General features: G+C 40.7%; 1 protein-coding gene across 1 annotated transcript in view; it reads right to left on the reverse strand.

The window, feature by feature from the left end:
- Positions 1–284: 284 nt before the first annotated feature.
- Positions 285–17,679, reverse strand: part of CHRNB3 (cholinergic receptor, nicotinic, beta 3 (neuronal)) — a 91,116-nt gene continuing 73,721 nt past the window's right edge. Inside the window, exons 2-4 of the mRNA XM_006897004.1 lie at positions 7,917–8,087; positions 6,441–7,323; positions 285–419 (exon numbers count right to left, since the gene is read on the reverse strand). Coding sequence (XP_006897066.1) covers positions 285–419; positions 6,441–7,323; positions 7,917–8,087 — 1,189 coding nt within the window. The remainder of the gene's footprint in view (positions 420–6,440; positions 7,324–7,916; positions 8,088–17,679) is intronic.

A 17,679-nucleotide genomic window follows, 5' to 3' on the forward strand; every position in this document is an offset into this window, starting at 1 on the left:
GAGCGTCGAAGATGAGTGGCTCTCACACTTCAAACAAAGTAGGCAGAGAAGGTTCTCCTTCATTTAATCCCACTGCCTCTAACGACCATGAATTACTGTGTACTAACCCACATTTACCAGTGTCCCTCCCATCAAAAGCCATTTCATTTCTGTGAAGACCATGCAGTCAGGCTCTTGAATTAAGCACGTGCATTTGGGTTCTGCGTACAGGCTAGGCGGACGCCAGTGCTAAGGTGCAATCTGGTTGTGACGGTGCATCTTTCCAATTGCTCTAGAGGCTTGTTCTAGTAGTAGCTCTGCAGCCACATTTTCAAAGCCGGTGTGAAAATCAAGATGGAGCCTGTAACAGACACTACGAGAAAGAGCCACAGGAAGATTCGGTCAAGAACTTGAGCTACGAATTTCCAGTCTTGAACTACCTAGGGGGAAAAAAGATGTCATTAGTTCAAGATGCTGTGCAACTGTCCTAAATTCATGTGGAAGAATTTAAGAAGAATGACACTCATAGCAGTTAAGATTTCAGAAGGTGCCCAACCTGTGAACCACAGGGTAGGACCACATTCTGTCCTGATATCACTAATGGTGCCCAAGAAGCTATAAGACCTTGTAAGAACAGTTTATGTTGTTGTTAGGGGACGTCAGGTCAAATACGGCTCATAGCGACCCTGCGAACAATAGACCTAAACGCTGTCCTATCCTGTGCCAACCTCAATACTTTCATAACACATGAAATAAAAACAACAGTTATCTATGCATTTGTTAACATTTCAAGTTCAAACTGGGAAAAGTCTGATTTTAAATAAGCCATCAGTGTATTTTAATATGGTTCTTCTTCATGTTTATGTAAAATGAATCGTAAATTTTAAAAATAAGTGTGACTGTGGTCAAGTGGCACAGGCCTTTCACGTGCCAGCATGCCGCTGAAGCTATCTGGAGGGGGAGGACACTGGAGAAGGACTGACCAGGAGACGACAAAGAAGTAAAGAAGTCCTAGTCCCTTTGTTATATGTAACATACCTACGAGTGGGGTCAGAGGAGGAACCAGCTACAAGGTTCAAAGAGTCTTAGAGAGGCGTGTTTTCATCGTGTTTAAGGGAAAATGAATGTATTTTATTCATGGAGATTGTAAAGAAGAAATAGAACAGGAAGCTACTGTTCTAGTGGGAGCTTGGGGAGAGGTTGCAGCAGTACAAAGCTGCTGCTGCAAAACGTGAAAAACACTCTTTCAAATTGCTTTCAGTTTAGATATAAAACTGGGAGATATGCAAAGAAGATAGATTAAAAGTTTAACTTTAGATTGTAGGATTGCTAATAATTTTAATGTTTTTATTTATGCATCTGTGTGTTTTTCAAATTATCTAAACCTCCACTCCAAATAATACATAGGCTTAGAAAGGACCAAGTAGAAAGTTACTTTGAATGTTAGGCTGAAAGAGCAACATTTGACCCAGAATAAAGCCCTGAAGCCAAGAAGGGATAAAACAAAGGGTTAATGAAAATGAGGATTACAGGGAGGAAGTGGGGAGAGTGTAATGGCATTGCTGTTGTTTGGTGCGTCAAGCACTCACATAACAGGGCTTATACCTCTGTGATTGTGAAGGTCCTGAATTCTTATGAAGCTATAGGCTGATCTCAAGGCAGAAACAGAAGGGGAAATTTAAAATCAGGACAGTTCAAGTCTAAAGTCTGTATTCTTTCTATAATTTTATTTTTTTACACAGTCAGCATTTCTTAAGCTCAAGGAACTGAAGAACAAATTCAAACCTTGAGTATCAAGGATACTTTAGGCAGAATATTAAATGATCCAGGAAGTATAAAAAGAAGATGGAAAGAATATACTGAGACACTGTATTGAAAGGAATTGGAAGACACAAAAGAATTTAATGAAACAACATATGAGCAAGAACCTATAGCGCTGAAGGAAGAAGTTGAGGCTACTTTGAAGAAATAGCAAAAAATAAGGCCCCAGGAATAGATGGTAAACAATTGACGTATTTCAGCTAACAGATGCTGCCCTGGACGTGCTCACCAAGTTGTGCCAAGAAATCTGGAGAACAACCACTTGGCCAACATTTGTTCCCATTCCAAAGGAGGGTGATCCAACAGAGTGTGGAAACTATAGAACAATATCATTGATTTCACATGTAGGTAAAATTCTACTGAAGATTATAAAAAAATGACTGGAACAGCATATCAGCAGAGAACTGCCAGAAGTCCAGGCTGGGTTTAGAAGGGTTCATGGTACTAGGGATATTGTAGCTAATGTTACATGAATCTTGGCTGAAATCAGGGAATACCAGAGGAATGTCTATCTGTGTTCCATGGACGATGCGAAGGTGTTTGACTGTGTGGATCATAACAAACTGTGGTTGACTCTGAGAAGAATGGGAATCCCAGAACACTTGACCATGCTAATGCGAAACCTACACTTGGACCAAGAGGCAGTCATTAGAACAGAGCAAGGAAACACTGCATGGTTCAAAATTGGGAAGGGCATAGGCCAGGGATGTATCCTATCGCCATACCTTTTCAACCTGTATGTGGAACAGATTATCCAGGAGGCTGGGCTCTGTGAGGAGAAATGTGGTGTCAGTATTGGTGGAAGATCTATCAACCAACTGCGTTATGCAGATTACACAACCCTGCTTGCTGAAACTGAGGAGGACCTGAAGCACCTGCTGCAGAGGGTCAAGAAATGCAGCCTTTAATATAGATTGAGACTCAATGTCAAGAAGACAAAGATTCTCACCACTGGAACAACTGGCAGTATCAGGATGGATGGTGAAGAGATTGAGATTGTTCACAGCTTTAGTGTGCTCGGCTCCACAGTCAACACTCTTGGTAACAGCAGCCAGGAAATTAAAAGACATATTGTGATGGGAAAATCTGCTGTCAGGGACCTCTCCAGAGTACTGAAGAGCAATGGTGTCTCTCTGGAGACTAAGGTGCGTCTGATACAGGCCATGGTCTTTGCAATCACTTGTTATGCATCAAAGAGTTGAACAATGAGTAGGAAGGATAGAAGGAGAATTGATGCCTTTGAGCTGTGGTGCTGGAGAAGAGTATTGAATGTACAATGGACTGCTAAGAAAACAAACAGGTTCATCCTGGAGAGGGTTAAACCGGGCTGCTCCTTGGAGGCAAGGATTCTGAGGCTTTTGTTGACATTACTTTGGACATGTTGTAAGGAGGGATTGGTTCTTGGAGTGGGACTTCATGCTTGGGAGGGTGGAGGGACAGCGCAGGAGAGGAAGGCCCTCTATGAGGTGGATTGATTCAGTGACTGAGGTAATCGAGATGGGTGTGTCGGAGACGGTACGATTGGCACAGGACAGAGCAGAGTTTAGGGCTGTTGTACATAGGGTCGCTATGAATCGCAAGCGACTCGATGGCACATAACAACAACATCTCATTAAAATTTCTCATGTGACACTGAATTTTTGTGTTAATGAATCTTATTTAGTTTTGCCTTTCATATCTAAATTTATACCTAATTAAATATCATATTTTTATTTCCTCATATGCATATGAAAGCTGGACAATGAGTGAGGAAGACTAAAGAATGGATGTCTTTGAATTGAGGTGTTGGCAAAGAATATTGAATATCCCATAAATGATCCAAAATTACTAGAACAGCATATCACCAGAGAACTGCCTGAAGTGCAGGCTGGGTTTAGAAGAGGCTGTGGTTCTAGTGATTTTATAGCCAATGTTAGACCCATCTTGTCTGAAAGCATAGAGTACCAGAGGAATGTCTTTCTATGTTTCATTGACTATGCAAAGGCATTTGACTGTGAGGCTCACAACAAACTGTGGCTGACTCTGAGAAGAATGGGAATCCCAGAACACTTGATTGTGCTTATGTGAAACCTATACTTGGACCAGAAGGCAGTCGTCAGAACAGAGAGAGAAAATACTGCATGGTTCAAAATCAGGAAAGGTGTACACCAAGGATGAATCCTATATCCATATCTTTTCAATCTATAAACAAAACAGATCATCTGGGACACTGGGCTCTATGAGGAAGAACATGGCATCAGGGTTGGAAGAAAACTAATTAACAATTTATATTATGCAGATACAACCTTGCTTGCTGAAAGTGAGGAGAATCTGAGGCATTGCTGCAGAAGGTAAAGGATTTCAGCTTTCAATATGGATTGAAGCTCAACGTCAAGAAAATTAATATTCTCACCACTGGGCCTGTCAGCAGCACCATAATGGATGGAGAAGAGATTGAGATTGTTAATAGCTTCAGCTTGCTGGCTCCACAATGACACTTTTTTTTTCTAATTTAAATTTATTATTAATTTCAGTAAAAATTTACAGAGACTTTGGATTTACATTCATTCATTGTTTCCACAATAACACTCTTATACTAGCAGCCAGGAAATCAAAAGACAAATTGTGTTGGGAAAATCTGCTTTCTGGGACCTCTCAAACTACTGAAGAGCAATGATGTTAGCCTAGAGACTAAGGAACACCTGATCCAGGTCATGGTCTTCACAATTACTTGTTATGCATCAGAAAACTGGGAAATGACTAAGGGTGGTAGAAGAATTATACCTCCGAGACGTGGTGCTAGAAAAGAATATTGAATATACAGTGGACTGCCAGGAGAACAAACAGGCTCATCCTGGAGAGGATAGGATCAGGCTGTTCCTTGGAGGCAAAGATTTTGAAGTTCTGTCTCACATACTTTGGACATGTTGCAAGGAGGGACCAGTCCTTGGAAAGGGACATTATGCTTGAAAGGGAGGAGAGACAGCACAAGAGAGGAAGACCCTCAATGAGATGGATTGACTCGGTGACTGAGGTAATGGAGGCAGGTGTGTCATAGACAATGAGGTTGGCACAGGACAGAGAAGAGTTCTGAGCTTCTGTAAATAGGGTCACTATGAGTCGCTAGTGACTCAACAGTGCAACAATAATAACCACAACATAAACTGCTAGAAAAGGGAAAAATCTGTTTTGGAAGAAATGCTGCCAGAATGCCCCTTGGAGGTGAGAATGATGAAATTTCATTTCACTTCCTCTAGGCACAGCAGTTCAAATCTACCAGCTGCTCCATGGGAGAAGGATGGGCACTCCCCTTCTGGGTGATTTACTGCCTCTGAAAACCCACTGGAGGGTCAGCTATGAGTCGGTGCAGAGTCAAGGGCAAACAACTCTAGACAAGCTATCAGGAGAAGTCAGTTCCTGAAGAAGGATATCATGCTTGGTAAAGCAGAAAAAGAGCAAAGTCCTCAGTGAGATGGCTTCACACCACAGCTCAGCAATGACTGATTGAAACACAGCAGTAACTGCAAGGACGGGACTCAGCTATTAACTAAAGGGTTGACGATTCAAGTCCACTGACTGCCCTGAGGAAGTAAGATGTGGCAGTCTGTGTAAAATCTCTTGTAAAGATTATAGCCTTACTTGTTACATTGTTCCTATAGGGTCACTATGAGTCAGAATGGACTGGTCATCAGGCATTGCCATGGCATGGATTCCTGCTCATGGTGCCTCCTGTGTTAGAGTAGCTCTAAGAAGTGATCAAGCACTAAACTTCTGTTCCAGCTATTATCACTGTTAGGGGCTTTCACGTCAGTTCTGAGTCATAGTAACCCTGTGAACAACCAGATGAAACCCCACGTCACTGAAAGCCATTCTCACAGTCTTGTTTGTGCTAAAGCCCATCATAACAGTCACTGAATCAATCCATCTCATTGAAGCTGGACAGAAAAACTAACTAGACACCAACGCACAGCAACCCTCCAGGCAGTTTCTGAGGTTGTAAATCTTTACAGGAAGGTACTGCCCATCTTTCTCCCTTTGAGCAACTGGTGTATTTGAACCACTGATCTTTTGGTTAGTAGCTCAACACATAACTCCATTAGACCTAAAATAAGTAGACAGCTAACAATGTCACATTTTAGATTAATAGCCTTTGTAAGTAGATATAAAAATACTCATCTATTTCAAAATCAATCTCCAGAATAGTCTACGTGTTTCCTATTGCCAAAGGGGCCCCTTGGAGTAGTGAGAGAAGATCTTCACCCTGAAACCTACAGCGTCCCTTTTCAGCAGGAAGTAGCTAAGAGAATACACCATCCCCTTTTCCTTATGAATCAGGATGAAGTCTCTCTCAGGGAGGAGTGATAGGGAATGGCAAAGGACACACTGACAAAGGAGATTAATCAGAACTGGCTTTGACAAGCACTGTGGCAATGGGGCAATTAAAACAGACTTTCAAGGGGGAAAAAAAGGAGGAATGAACTGGAGGGTAGAGAAAATAGTGCAACAATGAATGAATGGAAATCCAAAATGTCTGTAAATATTCATTAAAATTAATAAAATTTAATATAAATTTTTTAAAAATGAAAAAATATAAAAAAATCATCTTTTTAAAAAGATTTACCATTTCCCACCATATTATATATGAACAACAGTTTACCCACCTGGCTGATAAAATGCTCTTTCTTCACATGCCTTGAAATGTACCTAATAGAATCAGCAGCCTTTTCCAAGAAAGCAATCAGAACTTTTTCTCCATCACTCATTTGTTTCCTTTTCTTTTTTTCCAGGACTTTAGCTTTCACCGTTGTCTTACTTTCCTCTTTATCTGGGAAAGAGTACCGATCAACATGGTCCTTCATGCAAAGTAATTTAGGGAGTTTTTGAAGAAACAGTCTTTTAACCCAGGGGGCCATGGGGTGGTACGTTGAGGAAGATCTGTGGTGAACATTAATCACGAAAACGGTCACGATGATTGACAGGGTAACAAAAATCATAATGAACAGCAGATATTCTCCAATGAGAGGAATGACTTTTGAAGAAGATGGGATTATTTCCTCAATCACTAAAAGAAAAACCGTTAGGGAAACCAAAACAGATGTCGATAACGAAAGCTTTTCGCCTTCATCAGAAGGTAGATAGAACACAAGAACTGTTAGGAAAGACAGCCCCAGGCAAGGGATGATCAGAAAAAGGGTATAAAACAAAGGCAGACGTCTCAGCACAAAAGAGTAAGTAATAAATGGGTATGAATACAGACCCTCTCTTCTGTTTCCCTTCATCCCTTTTGCATTTAGTATTTCCCATTCTCCGTTGTCAAAGAAGTCTTTTCTGTCAACGTTCTCATTTATCAAAATGAGGTCAACCATGGTGCCATCATAAGTCCAGGACCCAAACTTCATGGAGCAGTTCTGTCGATCAAATGGGAAAAAGGTGACATCCATGGTGCATGAGCTCTTGTAACTGGCAGGAGGGGTCCAAATGACAGTTCCGTTATAATTCACGATGACTTTTGTCATGAGGGAGCCTTCAAAACGTCCATCAGCACTGAAATGGAAGTAACTTCGCTTTAGTGACGGTTACTGTTATGTACCTTCAAGTCAGAACTCACTCACAGCTGACCCTCCAGCATTTTTTCAGAGGCAGTTGTTCACATAGAAGGAGATCGCCTGTCTTTCTCCTGCAGAGCAACTGGCGCTTTCAAACTGTGCTCCTTTGTGTTGGCAGCCTAATTCCGTACCACTAGCTAGTATGTGTTAATATTACGGTTTTTAAAAACCCTCTGTATGACTTGCATCTTATCATGGGTTGGTGGTAAGAAACTGCTTTTAATCCAAAGGCAAGGTATTCAAACACCAATTACTCCCTAGAAGAAAGATGAGCAGTCTCCTCCACGTGATTCACAGCATCTGAAAACCTTGTGGAGGGTCAGCTATGAGTTAATTTCTATTCAACAGTAAGTAACAACATGTAAAGTGTCAAACAACATTCTTAAAAAAACAATGCAGATATATACTAAACATGATACATAAATGCAATATGAAAGATACTTAAAGCAGTACATGTTACTGAATTATTTTGTCAAAATTAGGTTTGTCTAGTCCTTCCCCCAAGATAACCTTTCCCTCTGTAATACTTACTTTTCAAAGAGAACTATGTCAGGAAGCCAGAGAGATTCTGATGGCACTTTAATGGAATGAATTCCACCATATTCATCAGGATTCCAGCGTAATTTGTGGTCTGTCCATTCCTGTATGAAATTATTGTAATGCAATTTTATTTTGAAAATACAATGTACTAGATTTTGAGTTCTGACCAAAAAGAAAAACCCACTGCTGTTGAGCTGCTTCTGACTTATGGCAACCGTTCGTCAGGTTTCCAAGACTGTAAACCTTTACCAGTGGAGACAGCCCGTATTTTCCCTGTGGATTAGCTAGTGAACTGAATCACTGACCTTTCAGTTAGTAGTGCAACATGGTATAAACTGCACTGTCTGGGCTCTCAGCAGTTTCTATTAATTTACAGACCTGACCATATTTTAACAAGAAATCCATTTGCTTTAGATTTTATGACACTCCCTGTGTTTTCTTTTTTTATTTTTCCTGATTGGATGCCAGAGAGGCTATGCTTTAACTGGGGTTATGCTTTAGCTGGAGTGAAGGGCAAAAATAGTGATCCTGAGGGCACAGGGAGCAGCAGTCAGGCCCCACCCGGCATAGCCCAAGCCAGCTGGGCCAAGGATGCTGGCCCTAGTCCAGGGGTGTTTGGAGGAGTGGGTGAGAGTGGCTGGAGCCTCTAGGACTGAGGCTGCTTGGAGAGAAGGAAGACAACTCAGTAATCCATGGAACTGTGGGCCAGGTAGTCCTTGCAGCCAATGTTGCTGACATACTGGTGCTGCATCACCTCAAGCCTGGGGTAGTCCATGATCCAGTGGCCCAGACCCCTGCAGAAAGTACCGCCACACCTTCATCTGATGTCCAGTAGGGACTCGTTCCCACAGTGCAGCACCTGAAGCACAGGTCAGGCCTTCTGTTTTTTACAGCATCTAAGATGATGCCATATGAGCCAGCTCAGCCTCTGAACTTGCCCACCAACCTTTCCTATCTGGTACTTTAAAAAGTGCCCCTCTATACCAAATTCAAAGGATTGAAGTTGTCAACGATTTCATCTTGCTTTGATCCACAATCAACATTTTTGGTACCAGCAGTCAAGACACTGTTTGGGAAGTCTGAAGTCAGGTTCCTCTCCCAGTTACTGAGGAGCAATGATTTCAAAGACTGAGGTGTGCCCCATTGAGGTCATGGTCTTTTAAATCATTTGCTATACCTCCGAGAGCTGGACAGTGAATAAGGATGACAGAAGAAGAATTGGTGGCTTTGAGTTGTGATGTTGGAGAACAGTATGATATCACATGGATAGCTAAAAGAACAGACAGGCATATCTTGGGAAAAGTATAGTCAGAGAGTTCCTTTGAAGGAAAGATGGCAAAACTTCATCTCACATACTCTGGCCATGTTGTTAGGAGAGCTTATTTCTTGGAAAGACACATTGTACCATGGTCAGTGAAAGAGAGGAAGACCCCTTCTCCCCAATGAAATGGATTCACGACCTAGTGACTGCAGCAATGGACTTAAATGTGTCAGAGATGCTCAAGATGCACAGGATTGGACTGGGTTCATATTTGTTGTTCACAGCATTGCTATGAGAGTCTTACTTGATTTTACAGCACCTAATAAGCAACAATAACGCCAAATGTAGAAACCCTTGGGGTATAGTACATAGGTCATGTTACTGCTAACCCAAAGAAAGGTCCCATCTGTCTGGAAGTTCAAATTCACTAGTAGTTCCTTGGGAGAAAGATTGACAATTATTTCTTATGCAATTTACAGCCTCAGAAACCTGATGGAGGATCAGTTAAGAGTTGTTCTAACTGCACTATGAGAGAGAGAGACAAAAAAACTAGGAGGCTCAGCAATAAATGTAATTGATTCATGATTTACCATTACCGTTTATTTTTTCTTAAAGAAAAACAAACAAAAGTCCTAAGAATTCATTCAATGATATTTTAATCTTCTGGAAATGGGCACCAAACAATTTTTAACATTATGGTAATATCCATCCATAAATTTTTTTTTGGATGTTCATCTATGGTGACCTAGTGGTAAGGAGTTGGACTGGCAACCCAGAGCTACAGGGTTTGAATCCACCAGTTGCTCCACAGAATAAGGATGGACAATCTTCTCTCATATGACTAACTAACTCTGAAAACCCACTGGAGGGTCAGCTATGGGTCTGTTCCAACTCAAAAATACACAATACCAACAACTATATAAGAGATAGGATCTGTTACTGAGTGCCTTAACAACAACAAAAACATAATAAAACTCTTTGTACCAACCAAAATGGTATGTGGTGGCACAATAGTTAAATACTTAGTTACTATCTGAAAGGTCATTGGTTCTAATTGACCAAGCAACTCTTTGGAAGAAAAGACCTGGTGATCTGCTGCTGTAAAGATCACAGCCTTGAAATCCTACAGGCAGTTGTACTCTGACTCAACCACATGCAAGCACTATCACCCACACAGAATTATGCACCATAAAATATTGTTTTAAATGAGAAGTTCAAATGCATGTTATATCAAAATAACCAACTTTTTCTAAAAAAATTATTTCTTGTGTGTGTACTGTCAAATCTGAACTGACTGGTACAGGAGGAGATAGCCCCTCCTTCTTCAGCAGAGCATCTGGTGGATTTGAACCACGTGCCTCTGGGGTTGCAGTGCAGCTTCTTGCCCTTAAAATAACCAACTTTTAAAAATTTTTTTAAATGTTATTTTATTATTTTTGTGTGAGTATACCGTCAAATTAGATCTGACTGGTACAGAAGGAGATTGTCCTTCCTTCCCTGGCAGAGTATCTGGTGGATTTGAACCGTGCACCTCTGGGATTGTAGTTGCAGCTCCTTGCCACTAGGCCACCAGAGCTCCCTTTAAGATAACCAACTTTTAAAAACCATTAAATATAACAATAATAAAACAAAGTCTAACTTGGATTTTACTTTGTGAACTCCCAATTACAGATTTAAATTATGTCCCTGATATTGCCAGTACTAGATGCTTACATATTTTTCCTCATAATAGAATAAGATGATTATGTTGGCTTTCCAGAGGCTGATGGGTCCAGATTAACAAATGTAGCTACTAATTCATTGAATTACAAAGGACAAAGAATGATATATGATAGACACATGATCCAATTGTAGCTAAAGCAGACTTTATTTTCTACAAATCTTATGGAATATGACCTGAAAATTAAATTCTTCTATTCCACTGTCCCTTGTGTGGACAGCTGAGTGATGATGTAAGATAATGGGAAGTGACATTTTAGAGAGTTAGAAGGGTGTGCTCAGTGTGAGGCTTCCTGGAGCCTGTGATGCTAACTTTGTCATTAAAAAATCAGGAGTCAGCAGATGGATGATAGATGGTAAAATATTGAAATATGCATGATGCCTGGAAAACGATGGAAGCATAGAGTCCAAATGAGGCATTATTTGTCTTAAACAACATCTGTGACATTTGATCTTTAGAAAAAGTTATTTTAAAATGCACACACTCTTTAAAAAGATAGAACTTGCAAACAACAAATGCTAGTGAAGTTGTGGAGAAATTGCAACTCTTTTTCTGTTGGGAATGTAAAATGGTACAACCACTTTGGAAGGTGGTCTGGCCCTTTCTCAAAAAACTGGAAATAGAAATATTGCTTGACCCAGCAATTCCACTGCTGGAAATATAACCTAAAAAAACCAGAGCCACAACTCAAACAGATGTATGGACACCCATGTTTATGGCCACATTATTCACAATAGCAAAAAGATAGGAGCAACACAAGTACCCACCGAGAAATGAATGGATAGAAAACTATGGTACATCCACATGATGGAATACTATGCAGCACTGAAAAACAATGAAATAGTAAAACATTACACAACATGGGGGATACTTGAGCATATAATGCTAAGTGAAATATCTTGGTCACAAAAGGACAAATGCTGCATAACACCACTGGTTAAAATAGGACAGACATGGGGGTGTTGGAAAGGGAATGGAGAAAAAGTGAGTAGATAGAGAACACTGCATTAGAACAGATAAGGGGAAGAACTGTCTGAAAGGAATGTATGATTATACATTATATATATATGAGAACAATCTCAAACAAGGGGTGCATTCATAAGGATGGCTGGGGAAGATCAAGTAAAGTACTATAACAAAATGTGCAAAGACCTGGAGTTTGAAACCAAAAGAAAAGAACATGCTCAGCATTTCTCACACAGAAAGAGGTGAAGGGAAAAAAAGTTTCAACCCTCAAATTGCAGTACTGAAAGATTCTATGGGCAAAATATAGAATGACGGCGAAGTTCCAAAAGATGATGAAAGGAATACATAGTCACTGTCTCAAAAAGGATTGGTTGATCCTGAAGGAAGAAGTGCATGCTGCACTGAAGGCATTGGAGCAAAAAATTTCTTCAGGAATTGATAGAATACCAATTGAAATACTAACAAATGAGTGCAATATGGATATACTCAATCGTCTATACCAAGGAATTTGAGAGACAACTACCTAGCCAATCAGCTGGAAGAGATTGTGCCCATTTCAAGGGAAGGTAATCCAACAGAAAAGGGAAATTGTGTAACAATATCATTACTATTACACAAGTAAAGTTTTGCTGTACTATTGACAGGGAACTGCCAGAAATTCAGCCTGGACTCATCAGATGACTTGCTTTCATAGTTAGTTGTTGCTGTGTGCTGTGACTCATACTGACCTTGTGAACAATACATGGAAACCTTGCCCTATTTTATGTTCTTTCTTCCTACAATTTTGCCTATTTCAGAATGTGTATGGGAAGTACGTAGCCTTTGATTAAGACTTCTTTTCCTTACAATAATGTATTTTTATGCCAAGTAAGACTTGGATAATAAATAAGGAAGACCGTAGAAGAATTAATGCCTTTGAACTGTGGTGTTGGTGAAGAATACACCAACGGACTGCCAAAAGAACACTTAAGCCTGCCTTGGAAGAACTGTAACGAGGATACTACTTAGAGGCAAGGACAGTGAAACTTCATCTCACACTTTGGGCTTGTTGTCAAGAGCAGCCAGTCCTTGGAAAAAGCCAGCACGCTGGGGAAAGGAGAGGACCAGCAAGAGAGAGGAGGACTGTCAATGAGGCGGACTGACACAGACACAGTCACTGCAACGACTGGCTCATTGCTAAGACCACAATTCAAAGGCCAGATTCTTCCTTAGACTTCTAATAGTTCACCCAATGTCTGACGTGTTTTTTATGAGAAAGAAAAGCAACTCACATGTTTCCTTCTGTGCAATGTGTAATGCTTTCTAATTTCAGTGTTGTGAAATACTTAATGTGGTTATTCAAATATAACCATAAACCGACTAAAATGCTTTACTATTACCTATAACCAGGGGAGAATAAAAATAGATGGATGGGATTTTTTAAGAATCAAATCCCAATGCACATAAAAAAAAACTTCAACAGGGTAAAAGGGAAAGCCACGGGGGGGCGGGGGGGGGATTGGCATTGATATATCTGATAAAGGACTCATATAAAAAATTTATAGACTACTCCAGCACCTCAACAAGATAAAGACCCCAATAGCAAAATGGGCACAGGATATGAATAGGCACTTCACAGAAGAAGATATTCAGATGGCAAACAAACACATAAGGTTCAAAATCCCTAGCTATCAGAAAGATGCAAATAAAACCAACTATGAGGCATCGTCTCACCCAAGTAACAATAGCTATGTTCACAGAGCAGCAAACAACAAATGCTGGCAAGTTTGTAGCGACTGGAACACTTACTCACTGTTGGTGGGAGAGTAAAATGGTGCAACCACTCTGGAAGGCAGTATGGCACTTTCTCAAAAAGTTGGAAACAGAAATACCATTTGACCCAGCAATTGCACTGCTGGAAACATATTCTAAAGAAACCAGAATTGCCACCTAAACAGATACATGCACACTCTTGTTTATTGCTGCATTATTCCCAATAGCAAAGAGATGGAAACAATCCAAGTGCCTATCAACAAAGGAATAAATGGAAAACCTATGGCATATTCACACAATGGAATACTACACAGTATTAAAAAATAAGGAACTCAAAATATTACACAACGTGGGTGACCCTCGAGGACATTATGCTGAGTGAATGATCTCAGTCACAAAAGGACAAATACTGTGTAACACCACTGCTATAAAACAGGACTGACATGGGATTGGGGGAAAACTAAGAAAAGAGGGATAAATAATGAATACTGCTTTGGAAGAGATAAAGGAAAGAATTGTTTAAAAGAAATATATGATTAGGCATTATATGTATGACAATAGCTCTGATTAAGAGGTACATTGCAAAGAAGACCGCGAGAGGAGGGAGATAATTGTGCAACAATGAAGAATATTACTTTTTTAAAAGTGAACTTGGGACAGGTGAAAGGGAAGGAGAGGGGGGAAAATGTACAATAAGGAATGAATGAAAATCTAACTTTTCTTTAAACTTTCATTACAAACACAATTAAAATAAAAAACTATTAAAAATATTTTTAAACTTTATTTTTATTATTTGTGTGTGTGTATGTGTACTGTCAAATTGGATCTGACTGGTACAGGAGGAGATTGTCCTTCCTTCTCCAGTAGAGCATCTGGTGGATTTGAACCACACACCTCTGGGATTGCAATGCAGCTTCTTGCTACGAGGCCACCAGAGCTGTCCTAAAAATTATTTTTTAAAATAGAAAAATAAATATAAGCTTTCATACAAATTTAAAAAAGCTTTATTATTTTGTGATTAACATTGGTAATCCTGACAATAATAAAAAAAATTGCTGTTATTTAGAGCTGATGATATGCCGGCCACTGGCCTGTTTTATATTTATTAATGCTAACTTCTCTATAACCTACAAAAACTCCATTATCAATGAGTTGATTCTGGCTTATAGCATATAGGAAAACCATATAGGGCAAAGTAGAACATGTCTATAGGGTTTTTAAGACTGTAATCTTTATGGAGGTCAACTGTTGCATCTTCCTCTCATGGAGTGGCTATGGGGTTCAAACTGCCAAACTTCTGGCTGGCAGTCAAGCACTTAACTGTTATAACTCCAGGGCTCTTAGCTTGCAAGCTATCTATTATTTGTGCTATATTAGGATGAGGCAACTGTGGTTCAGAAAAGTTGAATGCTTTGCCCAAGACTGCACAGTAAGGAAAGTAGGATCTGGGGCTGCTACATAGGGTTGGGTTGGCTGTCCAATCTCAATTCCAGGAAGTGGCCTTTCTATTGACTGTGATGGGGAGAACACCTCCTAGAAGTGGGTAGCCTGGTGATTACAATGACATTATCTGTTTCCTTACATTAGCTTTTACGTGACTTGCGACCAATAATTTTTCAGCTTGCCCTGAGGAGGATGCAGGTGGATCTCTATCAGGCAGGCTGCTGCAGGCACACAGCCAACAGAGACAACACAGGCCCTTCTTTTTTAGAAAAACAACCCTCACCTAGCACAGTTAATGAGTTAAAAGTCAGAATTTTCCCTCTGAAGCTTAGAGAATGCAGGGTGTTACACTATCTGTTACTACATGGATTCGGTTTTCTTCCTTCTGAATGTAGAGTTAGTGACGATCTAGGTTCAGATCTACCCTGCAAAGAAGAAAGGAGGTTGGCGCCAAACAGGGCTTCTGCCTTCATAAAAATCACAGCAAATAGTATCAGCTTTAGACATTAAAGGAACTGGGGCAAGCCCCAAGGGAGTGGGATTTTTAAATCACAAAGATTTGTCTTGCTTACCTGACCTTTAACAGCAGGGTGGACAGCTGGGGCCAGGGATAACAGAGTTAGTGGTTTATGGGGCTCACAGTTTTATGGGAATTAATTTATTAAACAAATATGTACAGCCTGCACTAAAAACTGAACACAGAAAGGTGATCAAGACAAAGCCCCTGTGGCTCTCTGTGTGCTTCTAGTCCACAGCTGATGCAGCCAACAAACAAGTGAACTAATAAATTAATGAGAATCACACCCTGTGATCATTATGGAGCCCTCGTGGCTCTGTAGGGTAAGCACTGGGTTCCTAACTGAAAAGGTGGTGGTTCAAATCTACTAGCAGCTCTGCAGGAGAAAGACAAGGCTATTTGCTTCCATAAAAAAGATGTATATCCTCAGAATCCTTGTCTTATAGGGCTGCTGGAGTCAGAATGGACTAGAGGCTATGGGCTTTTTATGAGCCTACGTGAGGGGCTCTGTGTGTGTGTGATCATTGGTATGAATAAAACAGACTTGAATATAATGATATAAAACAGTGGAGCAACAAGGGAGGTGTCCCTGAAGAGATACTGCTGTTTAAGGTGAGACAGCATCTTAAAGATGGAAAGGAGTCAGTGGCTGACAGTAGTGTGGACAGGAAAGTACATAGGTTGTGGATGGAACAACTTGTGGGAAGGCTTTGGGGCAGAAACAAATGATGAATGGGTCAATGATGGGTACTTTTCAATCCTTGAAGAGACTAGAATGAGAATTACAGAAGAGTCAGTTGTTCCCAGGAGGCCCAAGCAGTTAATGTACTTAGCTGTTAACCGAAGGTTGAAGTTTTGAGTCCATCCCCTGGCTTTGCTGTGATACTGACCCTTGTGCCATTGGGGTGTCTGTCACATGCCATAATGGCTGCCCATGGTAGACAGTGTTGGAGGAGCTCCCAGGTTAAGACAGGTTTGGAAACACGAGTGGCAACCACTTCCTAAACCACATGCCTGGATGCACTTTGAGAAACAATGATAGTTATGAAAAGGCTTCAGGCCTTTTGTTCATAGGGTTGCTATGAGTGGTGCTCTACTTGACAGCAATCAACAACAACAGAAGTACGTTAGAAGAAAGACTGGTGATCAAATGTCACCCGCTGAAAACCCGAGGGAGCACAGCTCTATCCTGACACACAGACTCTCAACAAGTCCAAGGAGGCCAACAATGGGTTTTATTTTCTAGTAACTGGTGGCATAGTCTGTAAGAAGTTGTGTTGCTAACCCACAGAGCATCCTCTCTGCTGGTTCGAATCCACCAGCAGCTCCCCAGGAGAAAGGTGGGCAGGCTCCTGGCCCCATGATTTACAGCCTCCAAAGCCCACAGAGTCAGCTGTGAGTCTGTTCTGACTGGAGGCAGTGAGTAGTACAAGTGGTAAAAGTGGATTCTGACTGTATTTTGAACAAGAAACATGGACGCAAGAGACTTTTGACTTTTGTTGCTATTTTGATGTAACTCATACTAACCCAAAGAGAAATAGCATTGAATTAGAATAAAACCCCTCCAATTCCTGACCTGTACTTCCTTTAGCATTTGTACAACATTACTTTGAAGGGTTATGAAAGATACTGCGGGCCTCTGGGGTCCTTCTGGAACCGGATCTGGGCCATCACAGACTTTGTCTTCCCAGTGCTCCTCACTAGGGATCGCTCTTGGCCTGGTGGTAAGAAGCTGCTCTGTTATGCGCACCCATGTTTATTGCAGCTTTGTTCACAATTGCAAGGAGTTGGAAACAACCTAAGTGCCCATCAACAAACGAATAGCTAGAGAAGCTGTGGTATATTCGCACAATGGAATACAATGCTGCATTGAAAAACAAGGAACTCATGCAATATTACTCAAAATGGTTGACTCTGGAGAACATTATGCTGAGTGAAATATCCCAGTCACAAAAGAACAAATATTGCATGGTGCCACTGTTGTAGAATGGGACTGTCCTTGGGGCTAGGGAGAGACTGAGTAAGATGGGTTCAATAATGTATACTGCACTGAAACAGAGAAGGGAGAAAACTGTTTAAAAGAGATATGTGATTA

The sequence above is a fragment of the Elephantulus edwardii genome, unplaced genomic scaffold (assembly GCF_000299155.1).
Source record: "Elephantulus edwardii isolate Elephantulus edwardi_28Jun2011 unplaced genomic scaffold, EleEdw1.0 scaffold00195, whole genome shotgun sequence".
NCBI lineage: Eukaryota > Metazoa > Chordata > Mammalia > Macroscelidea > Macroscelididae > Elephantulus > Elephantulus edwardii.